At 35.5% G+C, this 25,556-nt stretch overlaps 1 protein-coding gene across 5 annotated transcripts in view; it reads left to right on the top strand.

The window, feature by feature from the left end:
* Positions 1 to 23,116, top strand: part of LOC142196119 (beta-arrestin-1) — a 125,179-nt gene extending 102,063 nt beyond the window's left edge. For 2 of the 5 annotated variants that reach the window (XM_075266341.1, XM_075266342.1), the window contains exons 8-16: positions 17 to 152; positions 690 to 774; positions 890 to 962; positions 1,243 to 1,383; positions 4,602 to 4,685; positions 5,412 to 5,435; positions 7,741 to 7,811; positions 9,901 to 9,952; positions 22,930 to 23,116. In XM_075266341.1, coding sequence (XP_075122442.1) covers positions 17 to 152; positions 690 to 774; positions 890 to 962; positions 1,243 to 1,383; positions 4,602 to 4,685; positions 5,412 to 5,435; positions 7,741 to 7,811; positions 9,901 to 9,952; positions 22,930 to 23,041 — 778 coding nt within the window. In that variant the 3' untranslated portion in view covers positions 23,042 to 23,116. Of the gene's footprint in view, positions 1 to 16; positions 153 to 689; positions 775 to 889; positions 963 to 1,242; positions 1,384 to 4,601; positions 4,686 to 5,411; positions 5,436 to 7,740; positions 7,812 to 9,900; positions 9,953 to 10,093; positions 10,110 to 22,929 lie in introns of all 5 variants that reach the window. The other 3 variants (XM_075266344.1, XM_075266345.1, XM_075266343.1) reach the window with 3 other exon arrangements.
* Positions 23,117 to 25,556: the final 2,440 nt, after the last annotated feature.

The raw sequence follows: 25,556 nt of genomic DNA, 5'->3' as shown, positions 1-25,556 counted from the left end.
CTTTTTTTCTCTTCAGGAATTCCGTGCGTTTAGTAATCAGAAAGGTCCAGTATGCTCCGGAGCGGCCGGGACCCCAACCAATGGCGGAGACCACGCGACAGTTCCTGATGTCTGATAAGCCCCTGCACCTGGAGGCGTCTCTGGACAAGGAGGTGACCGTGTAACTGGCCTCAATCTGAAATGTTACTTTTTAAAGTCTTATACTCCAGTCACCTCCAAAGCTGCATCCATAAATCTGATTTCCTGGCAGCTCTCACGTCTGCTCTCTCCTTGTTGTAGATGATGCTTTGCTGCTGTGCATTGTGGGAGATGTAGTGTATAATGCAGACAACACAAAGTCACCTAAAGGATATGAACTACATGTACCACAATGTAATAGCCATGTATAGTGAATTAGGAGAAATGTCTCGGAGCTTTGGTGCACCCTCTGTGGAAAGGTCCAGAAGACTAGCAATGCAGCTCTGGATGTGATTGGAGTATAAGACATAGAGATTGTCTCCCCTAGGTCTATTGGGTTTAGTCGATGTCTGACCACTGACCTGATGGTCACACTGATCCGGATTGTGTCATTGCTCGTCTCTGGCGCCATCTGCAGGCCACACAGAGGACTGCGCCTGTTATTCATACCGCTCTCACTGACTTTTCTGGACACATTTGGTCACTTTTTATGGTTTTCTATATTATTTTAGATTTACTACCATGGAGAGCCGATCAATGTCAATGTCCACGTCACAAACAACACCAACAAGACTGTGAAGAAGATCAAAATCTCAGGTATCGGAAGAGTCCCATTAGGGCATGATGTATACCGCACATGCTGTATATATACTATATAGATATACTATACATTCCTATAGAGGGCGCCCTATATTTCCCCCTTTCATTACAGTGCGCCAGTATGCCGACATCTGCCTCTTCAATACGGCCCAGTACAAGTGCCCGGTAGCGGTGGAGGAAGCTGAGTGAGTATATACACTATATACAGTATATATATCGCTTCTATCACCATTATATCTTGTACTCTAGTCACATCCAGAGCTGCACTTTACCATTTGTGGGTTTTTCTATTACCATACATCATGTAACATTGTTGAATATAATTTCTGACTGCACACTATAGATACATTGTATTAGCAGAATTTTGAATGCAGCTTTGGATGTGATTGGAGTATAACACCTAGTGTAACCTGTGAAGTGCTGGTACGAGAAGCTTCACCTCTTTTCTGTCTCCTCTCTCTCCAGCAATGATGTCGTAGCGCCCAGCTCCACGTTTTGTAAGGTCTATACATTGACCCCCTTCTTGGCCAACAATCGGGAGAAGCGCGGCCTGGCGCTGGACGGGAAACTGAAGCACGAAGACACCAACCTGGCATCTAGTACTCTGTAAGAGGTCGCCTGAGCCCGCCCCACTCTGATATACTCACCTACATGATATGTCACCTATATAATATGTTCCCTATACTGGATTATCACCAAATAGCAATATATTTCTCCTGTACTAATTGCCCCGGTCTGGGGTAAGTGCGAGGTTTGGTTAACCCTCGAGTCATCACTGTCAAACAGCCAAACACTCAGACAGTGAGGACCAGCGATGGATATACGAGAATAACCACAAGACTGACTCATACTATAACCCCCATTATATATAATACTGAACTATAACCCCCATTATATATAATACTGAACTATAATCCCCATTCTCCATGCCTTGTACTGTATGGACTGGATGAGGAGGGGTTGCCTCAGCGGCCCAAAATCCCAATTATGTTCAAAAAATTTTATATCCAATATTTTATATTCCGTACTTTTACATCTAAGGGTGCATTCACACAGAGTAACGTGCCGTGTGATCTGATACGTATACGCCGTGTGAGATTTTGAGCACCGTATACAAAATCACGGCCGCAAAATAACGCGGCGTATACAATACAGGCTCCCAATGAAATGGGAGCGTATATGCTGCTCAAAATCTCACTCAGCGTACACGTGCCAGGTCACACGGCACGTTACTCCGTGTGAATGCACCCTTAGACTTTATATCAAACATTTCATATCTGACACTTTATATCTGACACTTTATATCTGACACTTTATATCTGACACTTTATATCCTACACTTTATATCTGACCCTTTATATCTGACACTTCATATCTGACACTTTATATCCGACGCTTTCTATCCGACACTTCATATCTGACGCTTTATATCCTACACTTTATATCCTACACTTTATATCTGACACTTTATATCTGACCCTTTATATCTAACACTTTATATCTGACCCCTTATATCTGATCCTTTATATCTGACCCTTTATATCTGACCCTTTATATCTGACACTTTATATCTGACGCTTTATATCCTACACTTTATATCCTACACTTTATATCTGACACTTTATATCTGACCCTTTATATCTAACACTTTATATCTGACCCCTTATATCTGATCCTTTATATCTGACCCTTTATATCTGACACTTTATATCTGACGCTTTATATCCTACACTTTATATCCTACACTTTATATCCTACACTTTATATCTGACACTTTATATCCTACACTTTATATCCTACACTTTATATCTGACACTTTATATCTGACCCTTTATATCTAACACTTTATATCTGACCCCTTATATCTGATCCTTTATATCTGACCCTTTATATCTGACCCTTTATATCTGACACTTTATATCTGACGCTTTATATCCTACACTTTATATCCTACACTTTATATCCTACACTTTATATCTGACACTTTATATCTGACCCTTTATATCTGACCCCTTATATCTGATCCTTTATATCTGACCCTTTATATCTGACCTTTTATATCTGACACTTTATATATGACCCTTTATATCTGACACTTTACATCTGACCCTTTATATCTGACCCTTTATATCTGACGCTTTATATCTGACGCTTTATATCCTACACTTTATATCCTACACTTTATATCTGACCCTTTATATCTGACACTTTATATATGACCCTTTATATCTGACACTTTACAGCTGACACTTTATATCTGACACTTTATATCCGATACTTTATATCTGACCCTTTATATCTGACGCTTTATATCCTACACTTTATATCCTACACTTTATATATGACCCTTTATATCTGACCCTTTATATCTGACACTTTATATCTGACGCTTTATATCCTACGCTTTATATCTGACACTTTATATCTGACACTTTATATATGACCCTTTATATCTAACACTTTATATCTGACCCTTTATATCTGACCCTTTATATCTGACCCCTTATATCTGATCCTTTATATCTGACACTTTACATCTGACACTTTATATATGACCCTTTATATCTGACACTTTACATCTGACACTTTATATCTGACCCTTTATATCTGACCCTTTATATCTGACACTTTATATATGACCCTTTATATCTGACCCCTTATATCTGACGCTTTATATCTGACGCTTTATATCTGACACTTTATATCTGACCCTTTATATCTAACACTTTATATCTGATGCTTTATATCCTACACTTTGTATCCTACACTTTATATCTGACCCTTTATATCTGACCCTTTATATCTGACACTTTATATCCTACACTTTATATCTGACGCTTTATATCTGACTTTTTCTATCTGATGACACTTTATATCCGACCCTTTATATCCGACCCTTTATATCTGACACTTTATATCTAACACTTTATATCTGACGCTTTATATCCTACACTTTGTATCCTACACTTTATATCTGACACTTTATATCTGACGTTTTATATCTGACGCTTTACATCTGACCCTTTAAATCTGACACATTATATCTGACACTGTATCTCTGACACTGTATCTCTGACACTTTATATCTGACCCTTTATATCTGACCCTTTACATCTGACCCTTTACATCTGACCCTTTACATCTGACCCTTTACATCTGACCCTTTATATCTGATGCTTTATATCTGACTTTTTCTATCTGATGACACTTTATATCCGATACTTTATATCTGACCCTTTATATCTGACCCTTTATATCTGACCCTTTAAATCTGACACATTATATCTGACCCTTTATATCTGACCCTTCATATCTGACCCTTTATATCTGACCCTTCATATCTGACCCTTTATATCTGACACTTTATATCCTACACTTTATATCCGATGCTTTATATCCTACACTTTATATCTGACGTTTTATATCTGATGATCCTTTATATCTGACACTTTATATCCTACACTCTATATCTGACACTTTATATCTGACACTTAATATCTGACACTTTATTTCTGACACTTAATATCTGACACTTTATATCTGATGACACTTTATATCCGACGCTTTATATCACAGTCACTTCCTCCTCACTTTATTATTCCTCCGGCAATTCTCTCTCTGTCACTTCCTCGGGGGATTATCTGAGGGTCTCCCCTTTATATTTGGGTCCTGCAGCCCTCGCCTCCTGTACACATATACTGCAGACACAGGGCAAGAACATTTGGAGCTTTCCCTCAATGCTGAGCATATCCGCCGGTCGTGGTCACCTCCTTCAGGACATTCTCTTCTGTCTGATCTCCATCTCATTGTTTTTCTGTTTCTAGGTTGAGAGACGGAGCCAACAAGGAAATCCTGGGAATTATCGTCTCCTACAAGGTCAAGGTGAAGCTGGTCGTGTCACGAGGAGGGTAAGTCCTCCGTCTGCCATGAATCCTTGAGATCTCCCTCCTCCGTGAGGTTCAGTGTAATAACACCGATGGCCACCGGAGGCTCTCTACATACATATCATGTAATTTGTATACTATACTGAGCAGGAATCTTATATACTATACAGTCTTCTCATCGGCCTCTGGTCCTATATTGTATACAGATTTAGGATATTTGTATGGGGCATTCATCACCCCCTGGGGAAGTGACTGCTTTGTATAATCCTAGGAAATATCATCATTCTTAAAATGCTTGACTACCCCATAACATGGCTGACCATGCTTGTATCCTCCAGTCACATGCAAAGCTGCATTCACATTGCTACAGAACCTGGTATATCTATGATGCTTTTTTCAGCTCCAGGTCAGTATGGAGTATTCTGTAGTGTTCCACATGTCTGTGAATGCAGCTCTGGATGTGAATAAGAGCATATGCATCACAATAAATCACAGAAGAGCATGCCCCATATAGACACAGAAAGTCAGTGGAAACCTAGTACACCTTTGAATGCAGCTCTGGATGTGAATGGAGTCTAGGACAGTGTTAGGTATGTAAGGCCCATGCTATGTTGGTAAGTATCTGAGTATTGTGGTGGCCGCTCGGTGCCGGCTCCTCTGGGGTTAGGTTACCGGGTTCTTATTACATGTTATTGTGGGATTGGGTGACCCACGCTGACTAATTCTCTAATCTGCTTTGAACAATGGCAGCCTTCTGGGAGACCTTGCGTCAAGGTAATTGCTGAATCCTCTGCAAGTCACGACCATGCACCAAATCCCGCTGCATCTGTCCTCATAGCCCTCTGTTTATCACCAGGCCCGCTGTCTTGTGCCGGGCAGGCCGGCTGCATGAACCATTATCTGTTCCATCATGTCACCAGTGTATGGATGTCTGATCTGCTTATCTTTAGGGGGGTTGTGGGATTGGATAGTTGTTGTGTCTTAAAGGGACAGTACCCACTAAATGCAGCCCGTGTGCTGCTTCCTCTTTGAGCCCCTTTTAGTAGCCCCAGTGCCCACAAGTCAGCAGTCATGATGGTGAGGTCCTGTATATGGTCACCTGTCATCTCCTAATGGGTGGGGGGCGCATGCTGCCGATCCTGTGGGTTGCACTTATACCTCCAGTTGTCAGTAGGTGGAAGCAGTGGGACAAGTCAAAGTTGCTTCTATCACAGTCTTTTGCTCTACATTTAGGGCCCGCACCCCCGGTGGCTCGAAGCCAAGGAGTCATAGACTTGTGGTCATCTATGTTTTGTCTATTTTTGCAAGGTCTTTGTTGTCTCCCAAACTCTCATACACTTCATTGTAAATCTCCCGGGGTCTGATCCCCATCCATGTTCGTTATGATGACCCCCTCCTCATTGCATGACCCCCTCCTCATGTAATGTGTTTGCATTGTCTCCTGCCTGGCATGTTGTATGACTAATCCTCTGATTTACAGGACGACCCCTGAATTTCCGGTGCCCTCATCTGTGATCAGCATCAAACAATGCAACGTCCGTCCTATGCTCTCTGCAAAGCCGATCATTTTGCATTACAAAAGGAAGATGCAATTTTACTCCAGTTACATCCAGAGCTGCATTCAGAGTTCTGCTGTTTTTATTATATGGTTTACTCTGTAAGCAATTGTACTTCAGTATTGTGGGAGATGTCCTATATGACCCTGCAAAGTGTCAGGGATATCCTCTACATCAGGGATAGGGAACCTTCGGCTCTCCAGCTGCTGTGAAACTACAACTCCCAGCATGCTCCATTCACTTTCATGGGAGTTCCAAGAACAGCAGAGCCAGTATGCATGCTGGGAGTTGTAGTTTTGCAACAGCTGGAGAGCCGTACGTTCCCTACCCCTGCTCTACATCTTCCACAATGCAGCGCAGCATACTGAGTGAGCAGTAAGGAGATTGCCTCCAGAGCTGTATTCACACTGCCGCTAACCTGCAATCAGACTTGTGAATGCAGCTTTAGATGCAACTGGAGTAGAAGGCAGGATATAGCCCGAGAGGTTCTCAATTTAACCCTTTATGTGACTTTCCATCAGAAGTCCATTGCTTTGGGGTGTGACAGATTTAGCAGATTTCTCCCTAAGTAGATGCCATTCCCACTGGGCACTGCCTCGCCCGTCTCCGGTCACACCCCAAGCTGCATGCATCCCCCGCATGTCTCGCACTTCTCTCTCATTGTTTCCCTCTGACACTGCCCTCAAAAATCTATCGTGTTATTTTTCACAATTCTATTTTTCTGTAATTCTGATAATTGATTCATGAGATTTCACCAATAATAAAAACTTAATATCAAATTTCTTGACCAGACAGATTCCGTCTCCGTCTCTGAAACCTTAAATGACCATTAACGTTTCAACACGCGTTGCACAAATGATTATTACAGAAAAATGCTTCTTTCTCCACTTCCCCGACGCTCTTCCTGACCCCCCTCCTCTCTGCTAAACCGATATTAACTCTGAAATCTCTGCTGAATCCATCTTGGTCTGCCAAGACGGATTGCAGCTCAGTGAAGTTTTAAAAACTCATGACCTTAGAGGTTTATGGGAGATAGCAGAGAATGCAGCAGCTAAGAGGAAGTTTTTATTGCACACCAAGTACTTTATTCACATCTGCATTGCTCGGGACTTCTCTATAACGTCCTCCATGCTGCTGCTGCTGCCTCTAGTACATGAGAGTCACTGAGGAGGATTTCCAGATAGGTTAGGGATACTTCATATTGACCTTTAGGGAACCTGTGGGATGTCATATTGTGTTTAGTGGTTCTCTTCTGTTCAATATGGGGGTCCCTTAGTGTTCGGACCCTCCCTCCCTGATGTCTGCATAGGGTCATTTTTGTTGATTTCGAGGTTCTAGGTATCGGACTCCCACTAATCTCATATTCACGACCCGTCCCATATTTCAATCCTGGATATCCGCAGATATTTCTTATACATTATATTATAACTTTCAATCATTTTCATTTCAAAGATAAAATCTTAAGAAATCCGCACTTGGTGAGGACGATCCGACACTGACCCTGATTTTCTTTCTTGCTATAGTGACGTCGCTGTAGAGCTGCCCTTTACATTGATGCATCCGAAACCCAAGGAGGAACCTCTGCACCGAGAAGGTAAGAAGTGTATGTTAGGGTCATGTGAAGGACAAGAGGCTGGTAAAGTAGGAAAATCGGGGGGTGGGGGGTGATGTTCTCTGTGTTCATAGGATAGGACAATAAAAGTACCAGGAATGGGGGTCACTACTCAAATTTCTGGCCTACAGTAGACTTATAGACTTTACCCTCCTACTCATAAATGGGATATACACTCTTCCTCCTTACTCATGAGTGGGACATGTACTCTTCTTCTCCACTCATGGGTAGGACATGAACTGTTCCTCCTTATTTATGGGTGGGACATGCACTCTTCCTTCTTACAAATGGGTGGGACATGCACTTTTTCTCCCTACTCATGGGTGGAACATGCACTTTTTCTCCCTACTCATGGGTGGAACATGCACTTTTTCTCCCTACTCATGGGTGGGACATGTACTCTTCCTTCTTACTCATTAGTGGGACATGTAGTCTTCCTCCCTACTCATGGGTAGGACATGTACTCTTCCTCCCTACTCATGGGTGGGACATGCACTCTTCCTTCTTACTCATGGGTAGGACATGTACTCTTCCTCCCTACTCATGGGTGGGACATGCACTCTTCCTTCTTACTCATGGGTGGGACATGCACTCTTCCTCCCTACTCATGCGTGGGACATGTACTCTTCCTTCTTACTCATGGGTAGGACATGAACTCTTCCTCCTTATTTATGGGTGGGACATGCACTCTTCCTTCTTACTCATGGGTGGGACATGTACTCTTCCTTCTTACTCATGGGTGGGACATGTACTTTTGCTCCCTACTCATGGGTGGGACATGCACGCTTCCTTCTTACTCATGGATGGGACATGTACTCTTCCTCCCTACTCATGGGTGGGACATGTACTCTTCCTTCTTACTCATGGGTGGGACATGCACGCTTCCTTCTTACTCATGGATGGGACATGTACTCTTCCTCCCTACTCATGGGTGGGACATGTACTCTTCCTTCTTACTCATGGGTGGGACATGCATTCTTCCTCTCTACTCATGGGTGGGACACGTACTCTTACTCCTTACTCATGGGTGGGACAGGCATGATTCCTCTCTACTCATAGGTGGGACATGTACTCTTACTCCTTACTCATGGGCGGGACAGGCATGCTTCCTCCCTATTCATGGGTGGGACATGCAATCTTCTTCCATACTCATGAGTAGGACATGCACTTTTTTAGAAGGTGCCTGTCCATTTTCCTACTTGATTTTGGGCAGTTTCAGTCCCATGCATAACCAGTAGCTGTGTCATTACTGTACAGCCAAAAAGGTGAAATATTTGGTCACCACATTAGTGTTAGGGCCAAAAGATTGGACCCCAACTATGCTAATACATATACTGGAGGTCAGCAGTAACCCAAAGGAGCAACTACACAGTATATAGAGCCAACTGCTCCCACCTTATACACTGGTAGGTGAGGGGCATGGCAGAGTGTGGGTGCAATTGTCAGGATAGGCTATCAATAATCCCAATAATATAGATTGTTTAAAAAGTGTCATCCGAGAACATTATGTCTGGCTGGGAGGGAGATTGCTAAAGCAGAAACCTCCCCCCACTTCAGTCTTCTAGAGAGATCGGGCCATTATACCTTACCCTTAACGAAAGATGGACGTCACCAGGAGTTCTTCAAGACTTCTTGGAATGATTCTCAAAAATATTTTCACAAATATATGTAAAAATTCATGGAATAGTTGATTATTATTATTATTATTATTATTATTATTTATTCTTAATATTATTGTTATTAGATATTAAGGTTATGTTCACACAATTAAATTTGCTGCGGATTTTAAGGTGGATTCCATCCCCGAATCCAGGACAGACTCCGCCCAGAATCTGCCTCCAATTGCTTTCAATGGGAGGCAAAGATCGCAGCAGGACACGGCTCGAGATTCCCTGCTGGTTAGGCCAATCATCTGGGCATGATCAGCAGCAGAAACCTGCGACGGAAATTTCTGATGCCAGTAATGGATAATGGAGAGGAATTTGTGTGAACATTGCCTGATTATTATTTCCACTTGTTTGGTGTTTGTGAGGTTTTGTTGTGACTTCATGTTTGTGAATTTCTCTTATAGTTCCTGAGAGTGAAGCTCCTATAGATACAAATCTCATAGAGTTTGATACAAAGTAAGCTGCAAGTGTTAATATCCTGTAACCTCTGTATATGAATGTCCATGACCAGAAGTCGTGTCTGATACTGCAGCATGTCTGATCTAACCATTCTGTCTCTCCTGCATGGCTTTCCATTCATCTTTTGCATGCATATAGAAAAAGGAAAATCAAAGTAAGACGTGGCCTTATTCTACTGTCTGTCTTCATGTGCTTGTTTGATGAAAGTAGCATAGAAAACACTTCACTCAATACAGATAGTGGCCTTAGTGAAGTACATTATACAGACATCTATGTAATACTGCCCCCTATGTACATGACTATAACTACTACAATACTACCTACTATGTACAAGAAAATAACTACTATAATACTACTCCTATATACAAGAATATAACTACTATAATACTGCTGCTATGTACATGACTATAACTACTATAATACTGCTCCTATGTACAAGAATATAACTACTATAATACTGCTCCTATGTACAAGAATATAAACACTATAATACTACCTCCTATGTACAAGATATAACTACTATAATACTACCTCCTATGTACAAGAATATAACTACTATAATACTGCCCCTATGTACAAGAATATAACTTCTATAATACTACCTCCTATGTACAAGAATATAACTACTATAATACTGCCCCTATGTACATAACTATAACTACTATAATACTACTCCTATGTACAAGAATATAACTACTATAATACTACTCCTATGTACAAGAATATAACTACTATAATACTGCTCCTATGTACAAGAATATAACTACTATAATACTACCTCCTATGTACAAGAATATAACTACTATAATACTACCTCCTATGTACAAGAATATAACTACTATAATACTACTCCTATGTACAAGAATATAACTACTATAATACTACCTCCTATGTACAAGAATATAACTACTATAATACTGCCCCTATGTACATAACTATAACTACTATAATACTACTCCTATGTACAAGAATATAACTACTATAATACTACTCCTATGTACAAGAATATAACTACTATAATACTGCTCCTATGTACAAGAATATAACTACTATAATACTGCTCCTATGTACAAGAATATAACTACTATAATACTACCTCCTATGTACAAGAATATAACTACTATAATACTACCTCCTATGTACAAGAATATAACTACTATAATACTACTCCTATGTACAAGAATATAACTACTATAATACTACCTCCTATGTACAAGAATATAACTACTATAATACTACCTCCTATGTACAAGAATATAACTACTATAATACTGCCCCTATGTACATAACTATAACTACTATAATACTACTCCTATGTACAAGAATATAACTACTATAATACTACTCCTATGTACAAGAATATAACTACTATAATACTGCTCCTATGTACAAGAATATAACTACTATAATACTACTCCTATGTACAAGAATATAACTACTATAATACTGCTCCTATGTACAAGAATATAACTACTATAATACTACCTCCTATGTACAAGAATATAACTACTATAATACTACTCCTATGTACAAGAATATAACTACTATAATACTACTCCTATGTACAAGAATATAACTACTATAATACTACTCCTATGTACAAGAATATAACTACTATAATACTACTCCTATGTACAAGAATATAACTACTATAATACTACCTCCTATGTACAAGAATATAACTACTATAATACTACCTCCTATGTATAAGAATATAACTACTATAATACTGCCCCTATGTACATAACTATAACTACTATAATACTACTCCTATGTACAAGAATATAACTACTATAATACTGCTCCTATGTACAAGAATATAACTACTATAATACTGCTCCTATGTACAAGAATATAACTACTATAATACTACCTCCTATGTACAAGAATATAACTACTATAATACTACCTCCTATGTACAAGAATATAACTACTATAATACTACTCCTATGTACAAGAATATAACTACTATAATACTACCTCCTATGTACAAGAATATAACTACTATAATACTACCTCCTATGTACAAGAATATAACTACTATAATACTGCCCCTATGTACATAACTATAACTACTATAATACTACTCCTATGTACAAGAATATAACTACTATAATACTACTCCTATGTACAAGAATATAACTACTATAATACTGCTCCTATGTACAAGAATATAACTACTATAATACTACTCCTATGTACAAGAATATAACTACTATAATACTGCTCCTATGTACAAGAATATAACTACTATAATACTACCTCCTATGTACAAGAATATAACTACTATAATACTACTCCTATGTACAAGAATATAACTACTATAATACTACTCCTATGTACAAGAATATAACTACTATAATACTACTCCTATGTACAAGAATATAACTACTATAATACTACTCCTATGTACAAGAATATAACTACTATAATACTACCTCCTATGTACAAGAATATAACTACTATAATACTGCCCCTATGTACATAACTATAACTACTATAATACTACTCCTATGTACAAGAATATAACTACTATAATACTACTCCTATGTACAAGAATATAACTACTATAATACTACCTCCTATGTACAAGAATATAACTACTATAATACTGCCCCTATGTACATAACTATAACTACTATAATACTACTCCTATGTACAAGAATATAACTACTATAATACTACTCCTATGTACAAGAATATAACTACTATAATACTGCTCCTATGTACAAGAATATAACTACTATAATACTGCTCCTATGTACAAGAATATAACTACTATAATACTACCTCCTATGTACAAGAATATAACTACTATAATACTACCTCCTATGTACAAGAATATAACTACTATAATACTACTCCTATGTACAAGAATATAACTACTATAATACTACCTCCTATGTACAAGAATATAACTACTATAATACTACCTCCTATGTACAAGAATATAACTACTATAATACTGCCCCTATGTACATAACTATAACTACTATAATACTACTCCTATGTACAAGAATATAACTACTATAATACTACTCCTATGTACAAGAATATAACTACTATAATACTGCTCCTATGTACAAGAATATAACTACTATAATACTACTCCTATGTACAAGAATATAACTACTATAATACTGCTCCTATGTACAAGAATATAACTACTATAATACTACCTCCTATGTACAAGAATATAACTACTATAATACTACTCCTATGTACAAGAATATAACTACTATAATACTACTCCTATGTACAAGAATATAACTACTATAATACTACTCCTATGTACAAGAATATAACTACTATAATACTACTCCTATGTACAAGAATATAACTTCTATAATACTACCTCCTATGTACAAGAATATAACTACTATAATACTACTCCTATGTACATGAATATAACTACTATAATACTGCTCCTATGTACAAGAATATAACTACTATAATACTACCTCCTATGTACAAGAATATAACTACTATAATACTACTCCTATGTGTAAGAATATAACTACTATAATACTGCTCCTATGTACAAGAATATAACTACTATAATACTACTCCTATGTACAAGAATATAACTACTATAATACTACTCCTATGTACAAGAATATAACTTCTATAATACTACCTCCTATGTACAAGAATATAACTACTATAATACTACCTCCTATGTACAAGAATATAACTACTATAATACTACTCCTATGTATAAGAATATAACCACTATAATACTACTCCTATGTGTAAGAATATATCTACTATAATACTACTCCTATGTGTAAGAATATAACTACTATAATACTACTCCTATGTACAAGAATATAACTACTATAATACTACTCCTATGTACAAGAATATAACTACTATAATACTACTCCTGTGTACAAGAATATAACTACTATAATACTGCTCCTATGTACAAGAATATAACTACTATAATACTGCTCCTATGTACAAGAATATAACTACTATAATACTGCTCCTATGTACAAGAATGTAACTATTATAATACTGCTCTTATGTACAAGAATATAACTACTATAATACTAATCCTATGTACAAGAATATAACTACTATAATACTACCTCCTATGTACAAGAATATAACTTCTATAATACTACCTCCTATGTACAAGAATATAACTACTATAATACTACTCCTATGTACAAGAATATAACTTCTATAATACTACCTCCTATGTACAAGAATATAACTTCTATAATACTACCTCCTATGTACAAGAATATAACTACTATAATACTACTCCTATGTACAAGAATATAACTACTATAATACTACCTCCTATGTACAAGAATATAACTACTATAATACTACTCCTATGTACAAGAATATAACTACTATAATACTACTCCTATGTATAAGAATATAACTACTATAATACTACTCCTATGTACAAGAATATAACTACTATAATACTGCTCCTATGTACAAGAATATAACTACTATAATACTACTCCTATGTGTAAGAATATAACTACTATAATACTACTCCTATGTATAAGAATATAACTACTATAATACTACTCCTATGTACAAGAATATAACTACTATAATACTACTCCTATGTACAAGAATATAACTACTATAATACTACTCCTATGTGTAAGAATATAACTACTATAATACTGCTCCTATGTACAAGAATATAACTACTATAATACTACTCCTATGTACAAGAATATAACTACTATAATACTACTCCTATGTACAAGAATATAACTTCTATAATACTACCTCCTATGTACAAGAATATAACTACTATAATACTACTCCTATGTACAAGAATATAACTACTATAATACTACTCCTATGTACATGAATATAACTACTATAATACTGCTCCTATGTACAAGAATATAACTACTATAATACTACTCCTATGTGTAAGAATATAACTACTATAATACTGCTCCTATGTACAAGAATATAACTACTATAATACTACTCCTATGTACAAGAATATAACTACTATAATACTACTCCTATGTACAAGAATATAACTTCTATAATACTACCTCCTATGTACAAGAATATAACTACTATAATACTACCTCCTATGTACAAGAATATAACTACTATAATACTACTCCTATGTATAAGAATATAACTACTATAATACTACTCCTATGTGTAAGAATATATCTACTATAATACTACTCCTATGTGTAAGAATATAACTACTATAATACTACCTCCTATGTACAAGAATATAACTACTATAATACTACCTCTTATGTACAAGAATATAACTACTATAATACTACTCCTATGTACAAGAATATAACTTCTATAATACTACCTCCTATGTACAAGAATATAACTACTATAATACTACCTCCTATGTACAAGAATATAACTACTATAATACTACTCCTATGTACAAGAATATAACTACTATAATACTGCTCCTATGTACAAGAATATAACTACTATAATACTACTCCTATGTACAAGAATATAACTACTATAATACTACCTCTTATGTACAAGAATATAACTACTATAATACTACCTCCTATGTACCAGAATATAACTACTATAATACTACCTCCTATGTACAAGAATATAACTACTATAATACTACTCCTATGTACAAGAATATAACTACTATAATACTGCTCCTATGTACAAGAATATAACTACTATAATACTACTCCTATGTACAAGAATATAACTACTATAATACTACCTCTTATGTACAAGAATATAACTACTATAATACTACCTCCTATGTACCAGAATATAACTACTATAATACTACCTCCTATGTACAAGAATATAACTACTATAATACTACTCCTATGTATAAGAATATAACTACTATAATACTACTCCTATGTACAAGAATATAACTACTATAATACTACCTCCTATGTACAAGAATATAACTACTATAATACTACCTCCTATGTACAAGAATATAACTACTATAATACTACTCCTATGTACAAGAATATAACTACTATAATACTGCTCCTATGTACAAGAATATAACTACTATAATACTACTCCTATGTACAAGAATATAACTACTATAATACTACCTCTTATGTACAAGAATATAACTACTATAATACTACCTCCTATGTACCAGAATATAACTACTATAATACTACCTCCTATGTACAAGAATATAACTACTATAATACTACTCCTATGTACAAGAATATAACTACTATAATACTGCTCCTATGTACAAGAATATAACTACTATAATACTACTCCTATGTACAAGAATATAACTACTATAATACTACCTCTTATGTACAAGAATATAACTACTATAATACTACCTCCTATGTACCAGAATATAACTACTATAATACTACCTCCTATGTACAAGAATATAACTACTATAATACTACTCCTATGTATAAGAATATAACTACTATAATACTACTCCTATGTACAAGAATATAACTACTATAATACTACCTCCTATGTACAAGAATATAACTACTATAATACTACCTCCTATGTACAAGAATATAACTACTATAATACTACTCCTATGTACAAGAATATAACTACTATAATACTACCTCTTATGTACAAGAATATAACTACTATAATACTACCTCCTATGTACCAGAATATAACTACTATAATACTGCTCCTATGTACAAGAATATAACTACTATAATACTACTCGTATGTACAAGAATATAACTACTATAATACTACTCCTATGTACAAGAATATAACTACTATAATACTACCTCCTATGTACAAGAATATAACTACTATAATACTACTCCTATGTACAAGAATATAACTACTATAATACTACCTCTTATGTACAAGAATATAACTACTATAATACTACCTCCTATGTACCAGAATATAACTACTATAATACTGCTCCTATGTACAAGAATATAACTACTATAATACTACTCCTATGTACAAGAATATAACTACTATAATACTGCTCCTATGTACAAGAATATAACTACTATAATACTACTCCTATGTACAAGAATATAACTACTATAATACTACCTCTTATGTACAAGAATATAACTACTATAATACTACCTCCTATGTACCAGAATATAACTACTATAATACTACCTCCTATGTACAAGAATATAACTACTATAATACTACTCCTATGTATAAGAATATAACTACTATAATACTACTCCTATGTACAAGAATATAACTACTATAATACTACCTCCTATGTACAAGAATATAACTACTATAATACTACCTCCTATGTACAAGAATATAACTACTATAATACTACTCCTATGTACAAGAATATAACTACTATAATACTGCTCCTATGTACAAGAATATAACTACTATAATACTACTCCTATGTACAAGAATATAACTACTATAATACTACTCCTATGTACATGAATATAACTACTATAATACTGCTCCTATGTACAAGAATATAACTACTATAATACTACTCCTATGTGTAAGAATATAACTACTATAATACTGCTCCTATGTACAAGAATATAACTACTATAATACTACTCCTATGTACAAGAATATAACTTCTATAATACTACCTCCTATGTACAAGAATATAACTACTATAATACTACCTCCTATGTACAAGAATATAACTACTATAATACTACTCCTATGTATAAGAATATAACTACTATAATACTACTCCTATGTGTAAGAATATATCTACTATAATACTACTCCTATGTGTAAGAATATAACTACTATAATACTACCTCCTATGTACAAGAATATAACTACTATAATACTACCTCTTATGTACAAGAATATAACTACTATAATACTACTCCTATGTACAAGAATATAACTTCTATAATACTACCTCCTATGTACAAGAATATAACTACTATAATACTACCTCCTATGTACAAGAATATAACTACTATAATACTACTCCTATGTACAAGAATATAACTACTATAATACTGCTCCTATGTACAAGAATATAACTACTATAATACTACTCCTATGTACAAGAATATAACTACTATAATACTACCTCTTATGTACAAGAATATAACTACTATAATACTACCTCCTATGTACCAGAATATAACTACTATAATACTACCTCCTATGTACAAGAATATAACTACTATAATACTACTCCTATGTACAAGAATATAACTACTATAATACTGCTCCTATGTACAAGAATATAACTACTATAATACTACTCCTATGTACAAGAATATAACTACTATAATACTACCTCTTATGTACAAGAATATAACTACTATAATACTACCTCCTATGTACCAGAATATAACTACTATAATACTACCTCCTATGTACAAGAATATAACTACTATAATACTACTCCTATGTATAAGAATATAACTACTATAATACTACTCCTATGTACAAGAATATAACTACTATAATACTACCTCCTATGTACAAGAATATAACTACTATAATACTACCTCCTATGTACAAGAATATAACTACTATAATACTACTCCTATGTACAAGAATATAACTACTATAATACTGCTCCTATGTACAAGAATATAACTACTATAATACTACTCCTATGTACAAGAATATAACTACTATAATACTACCTCTTATGTACAAGAATATAACTACTATAATACTACCTCCTATGTACCAGAATATAACTACTATAATACTACCTCCTATGTACAAGAATATAACTACTATAATACTACTCCTATGTACAAGAATATAACTACTATAATACTGCTCCTATGTACAAGAATATAACTACTATAATACTACTCCTATGTACAAGAATATAACTACTATAATACTACCTCTTATGTACAAGAATATAACTACTATAATACTACCTCCTATGTACCAGAATATAACTACTATAATACTACCTCCTATGTACAAGAATATAACTACTATAATACTACTCCTATGTATAAGAATATAACTACTATAATACTACTCCTATGTACAAGAATATAACTACTATAATACTACCTCCTATGTACAAGAATATAACTACTATAATACTACCTCCTATGTACAAGAATATAACTACTATAATACTACTCCTATGTACAAGAATATAACTACTATAATACTACCTCTTATGTACAAGAATATAACTACTATAATACTACCTCCTATGTACCAGAATATAACTACTATAATACTGCTCCTATGTACAAGAATATAACTACTATAATACTACTCGTATGTACAAGAATATAACTACTATAATACTACTCCTATGTACAAGAATATAACTACTATAATACTACCTCCTATGTACAAGAATATAACTACTATAATACTACTCCTATGTACAAGAATATAACTACTATAATACTACCTCTTATGTACAAGAATATAACTACTATAATACTACCTCCTATGTACCAGAATATAACTACTATAATACTGCTCCTATGTACAAGAATATAACTACTATAATACTACTCCTATGTACAAGAATATAACTACTATAATACTGCTCCTATGTACAAGAATATAACTACTATAATACTACTCCTATGTACAAGAATATAACTACTATAATACTACCTCTTATGTACAAGAATATAACTACTATAATACTACCTCCTATGTACCAGAATATAACTACTATAATACTACCTCCTATGTACAAGAATATAACTACTATAATACTACTCCTATGTATAAGAATATAACTACTATAATACTACTCCTATGTACAAGAATATAACTACTATAATACTACCTCCTATGTACAAGAATATAACTACTATAATACTACCTCCTATGTACAAGAATATAACTACTATAATACTACTCCTATGTACAAGAATATAACTACTATAATACTGCTCCTATGTACAAGAATATAACTACTATAATACTACTCCTATGTACAAGAATATAACTACTATAATACTACCTCTTATGTACAAGAATATAACTACTATAATACTACCTCCTATGTACCAGAATATAACTACTATAATACTACCTCCTATGTACAAGAATATAACTACTATAATACTACTCCTATGTATAAGAATATAACTACTATAATACTACTCCTATGTACAAGAATATAACTACTATAATACTGCTCCTATATACAAGAATATAACTACTATAATACTACCTCCTATGTACAAGAATATAACTACTATAATACTACTCCTATGTACATGAATATAACTACTATAATACTGCTCCTATGTACAAGAATATAACTACTATAATACTACCTCCTATGTACAAGAATATAACTACTATAATACTACCTCCTATGTACAAGAATATAACTACTATAATACTACCTCCTATGTACAAGAATATAACTACTATAATACTGCTCCTATGTACAAGAATATAACTACTATAATACCGCTCCTATGTACAAGAATATAACTACTATAATACTACTCCTATGTACAAGAATATAACTACTATAATACTGCTCCTATGTACAAGAATATAACTACTATAATACTACTATGTACAAGAATATACCTACTATAATACTACTCCTATGTACAAGAATATAACTACTATAATACTACTCCTATGTACAAGAATATAACTACTATAATACTACCTCCTATGTACAAGAATATAACTACTATAATACTGCTCCTATGTACAAGAATATAACTACTATAATACTGCTCCTATGTACAAGAATATAACTACTATAATACCGCTCCTATGTACAAGAATATAACTACTATAATACTACCTCCTATGTACAAGAATATAACTACTATAATACTGCTCCTATGTACAAGAATATAACTACTATAATACTACTCCTATGTACAAGAATATAACTACTATAATACTGCCCCCTATGTACAAGAATATAACTACTATAATACTTCCTACTAGTGTAACCATTATACTTCTTCCCCCTATGGACAGTAATTAGATGACATTGTTACTCACTGATTTGTTTTCCTCACATTTCTATAATTTGCTGTTTTTATACTTTATTCTCTCTTTTTATTTGTAATGTTTTTCTCCCGCAGATTATTACGGTATAGTTTTATAATCAGATGCTGCTTTGCTGTATTATTTTTGTCTTGTCTATGAGCTGGATATGGGAATGAGACCGATTCTGTTTTTCCTAATCTTCTGGTTATGTTAGTGGCCGTTCTTCTTCCATGCAGTCACTTTGATGTGTGAGACCTTTTATTTCTTCTGTTGGGTCTATTAACTAATAATCGGCCTTGAATGAAAGTTTTTGATATTCCAGTTGTTTTTGTCTCTTGGCCATGTGCGGTATAACATTACTTGCAGCCCCATCACTTACCTGATAGAAATCTTATTTCTTTCTCCAGCTCTACCTTTCATTATGAGTTTGCAGTAATTTTCTTCCCGTGTTCTAGAAATCTCATGTGTATATCAGTAATGTCAGTGACTTATCCCCAAGAATACGACGTGTCAGCTGGATACTTGTCCGGCCTGCAGCTGTTTCGCTGATTTCCCCACTTTGTAACCTACAGAAACTTCTGTAAACTGAAGATTTATTTGTCCCCTTTAAGACCATCAAGTCTTATTTCCCATAAGGATAAGGGATCGGGCTCGTTAAAATGTTTGTCATGGACATGTGCTATCGGGGGATGTTTCGTAGACCCTATCGACATGAGACAGGTGGCCAATTCCCTAGATATGAATGGGTCGGCTGGTTTTAGTCTCATGGGTATGGTCAGCTAAAGGAAGCGCTATTGTTTACAAGTACCATGTGATACCCCAATATAATGCCACCTTCTTAGTACAACTACCATGCGATACCCCCAATATAATGCCACCTTCTTCATACAAGTACCATGTGATACCCCAATATAATGCCACCTTCTTCTTACAAGTAACATGCGATACCCCAATATAATGCCACCTTCCTCGTACAAGTACCATGTGATACCCCAATATAATGCCACCTTCCTCGTACAAGTACCATGTGATACCCCAATATAATGCCACCTTCCTCGTACAAGTACCATGTGATACCCCAATATAATGCCACCTTCCTCATACAAGTACCATGCGATGCCCCCAATATAACGCCACCTTCCTCATACAAGTACCATGTGATACCCCAATATAATGCCACCTTCCTCGTACAAGTACCATGTGATACCCCAATATAATGCCACCTTCTTAGTACAACTACCATGCGATACCCCCAATATAATGCCACCTTCTTCATACAAGTACCATGTGATACCCCAATATAATGCCACCTTCTTCTTACAAGTAACATGCGATACCCCAATATAATGCAACCTTCCTCGTACAAGTACCATGTGATACCCCAATATAATGCCACCTTCCTCGTACAAGTACCATGTGATACCCCAATATAATGCCTCCTTCCTCATACAAGTACCATGCGATGCCCCCAATATAACGCCACCTTCCTCGTACAAGTTCCATGCGATACCCCAATATAACGCCACCTTCCTCGTACAAGTTCCATGCGATACCCCAATATAACGCCACCTTCCTCGTACAAGTTCCATGCGATACCCCAATATAACGCCACCTTCCTCGTACAAGTTCCATGCAATACCCCAATATAACGCCACCTTCCTCGTACAAGTTCCATGCGATACCCCAATATAACGCCCCCTTCCTCGTACAAGTTCCATGCGATACCCCAATATAACGCCCCCTTTTTCTTACAAGAACCATGTGATACCCCCAATATAACGCCACCTTCCTCAACAGAAATCAGTGGCAAGAAGTCCCATTCAGTGTTAAAGACCATACCCTATGTGGCTAAAAGTTCCCATAAATACGGGGGGCAATTTTTGGAAACCGTTGTGCCCATAGGTTCTAATACATCCCCGTGTCCCTTTATCCACCACAGTAACTTTTTGATTCACTTAAAGTACGCCATGTAAGACAAGGAAACCTACACCACCACAAAAACACCTAAAATCATGTGATCGCTATACTAACCCTCTCAATTTTTTGCATTTTTTTTCTACCCCCAGCGATGACGACATCGTCTTTGAAGATTTTGCTCGTCAAAGACTGAAAGGAATGAAAGACGACAAGGAAGAGGAAGATGAAGGAACAAACTCCCCTCCAATGAACGATAGATAAACAGGGACCCGCTGTACCTTCTCACCGTGTAATACTCGTGGATTGGGCGTCTTTATTTGTACTCTAAAGAGCCCCCCCCAAAAAAGTAAACCCCAGATTCTGGCAGCCCTTATAATCTTCTTGCTGTGCCATAATTGTCGATCCGCATCTCGCTACTTCTTTTCACTTCTGGCTAACACTATCTTAAACAAAAAACAAAAACAATGTGACGATTTAGAGTACAATCATGATTCGTGCGAGCGATTACTGTGCGTAAGGAGTTCTTGTAGCACTTTTCTATTAACCGAGTCTTTTATGCATTTTGTATAATTACGGTAGAATCATCCAAGTATTTGTTACGGAAAACAAAAAGTTAGTCAAAAAATTCATAGACTGTAGCTTCAAAGGAAATCAAAAGACGACACATTTTATACAAAGTGAAGCGTTCTCTATGGCTACGGTATTACAATGTGCTAGTAACAATGGGGAGACCTGATGGCGCTTTAGTACATTCAAAAATTTCTTTCACGGAAATTCAAATTTTTGATACCTAAAGGACAAACTTTGTCTAAACTCTGTTCTATTCTGAAGAGTATGGTGCCTTGGTCAAGTACTGAGTCTATAGACCATGTGGTCCAGTTATTTTTTTTTTTCCTGGGCCTAGAGATGAGGTCAACTGAAATGGAGAAATTTAGAAATTTTTGGATTTTGGTCATTGACCAGGGAAGTATCTAGTGAGAACCGGTTTGGCTCGGTTGGATCAGTGGTGAGGATGAGCAGTTCTTGGGTTTGGCGGCCACATAGAATGGCTGTTTTTGAAAATTTCCACCCAGTAAAATCAATTTGCCAATTTTTTTGGAATGAGATACAATGAACTAGAATTTTGTGGGCTAAATCCTTTAGAAGTTACAATTTCAATACCCGGGTATTTGAATGACTCGTGATTTAGAAATATTATCAGAATATTGATTTTTGAAAAATTTTATTTAGTTTCTTATTTTTAATACCATTTAATCCTACTCTACATGATTATTTTTCAAAAGCCAGAAAACTTTTCGACTCATTAAATTTGCGATTTTTATTGTGTTTCAGCTGTACAAAAATGATAATTTTTTTTCAAGTTTGGCAAAATTTAAGCTACAATCAAAAGCATAAGTGGTTTTTAAAAAGAATCAAAAATTGTAATTTTTTTTTTTATAATAATATAATTTATCTTGTGAGTGAATAATTTTTACTTTCGTGTTCCAAACAAAGCTTTATGGAATAATAAAAATCCATAATAAAATTAAGTAACATAAGCAAAAAAAAAAAAAAAAAGTTTATTTTTAGAGTAGAGAATTTAGTAAATGCAAGATTTTCTTATTTTGTTATTACTATGAATGTGTCTTTTGTCTCAACACAGACGTAGGAAATTCAGACAATTTCTAGAATAAAAATTCAGTTGCAGTAAAAAAAAAAAAAATTAGTTATGGTTTAATTACCCCATTTTCAATGTTTTTGATTTATAAAATAATATTTTTTGGAAATTTTTTATTTTCTAGAGTCCTGGACAACTGATGATTTTTTTTTTTTGTAACCTAACACTCTACGAAAACATAAAGACCCCCTAAGAAACTGTTAACAGCCCTATTCTATTTTTGGATCTATTCTTGGATTGGAGTTGATTTCCATTTTTATTAGGGTTGAGCGATCTAGAAAGATCGGGATCGGCTGGAAAATGATCGAAAATCGGATTTTAAAAACGATCCTGAAATCTCAAGATCGGCTTAAAGGGATTCTGCCATTAAAAATAATTTTTTTTCTCGTTAAGACTTCGGAATAGCCTTTAGAAAGGCTATTCGTCTCTTACCTTAAGAAGTCGTCTCCAGCCCGTCGTTCGGTAGAAATTTCGGTTTTTACTGGTATGCAAATGAGTTCTCTCGCAGCACTGGGGGCGGGCCCCAGCGCTCAAACAGCAGTAGGGGGCGTAACCAATGCTGCCAGAGAACTCTCTCCAGTGACGCCTCCATCTTCAATAGCAACCGCCTCTTCTGTTGTCTTCTTCCAGCTGGGGTCACACTCCGGCGCTTGTGCAGTCAGCTCTGCCATCGAGATGCAAGCAGAGCCGAGTACGCAAGCCGGCCGGCGGCTGGTAGAACTACAGGAGTGGCCTCCAAGAAATGGCCGCTGGCCGGCATGCACACTCAGCTCTTCTTCCATCTCAATAGCATAGCTGACTGCGCAGGCGTCAGAGTGTGACCCCAGCCGGAAGAAGACGACAGAAGAGGTTGCTGTTGAAGATGGAGGCGTCTCTGGAAAGAGTTCTCTCGCAGCATTGGGGATGTCCCCAGTGCTGTTTGAGCACTGAGGCCTCCACCAGTGCTGCGAGAGAAATCATTTGCATACCAGTAAAAACCGGTATTTTAACTGAACGGCGGGCTGGAGATTACTTCTAAAGGTACGAGACGAATAACCTTTCTTAAGGCTATTCTGACATCTTAATGGGAAAAAAAATTATTTTTTAATGGTAGAATCCCTTTAACCCTAATCATTAGTT

This window comes from Leptodactylus fuscus, chromosome 2, assembly GCF_031893055.1.
Source record: "Leptodactylus fuscus isolate aLepFus1 chromosome 2, aLepFus1.hap2, whole genome shotgun sequence".
Taxonomy (NCBI): Eukaryota; Metazoa; Chordata; class Amphibia; order Anura; family Leptodactylidae; genus Leptodactylus; species Leptodactylus fuscus.
Note: the sequence above shows the minus strand (reverse complement) of the source record. Positions and strands in the feature narration are given on the sequence as shown.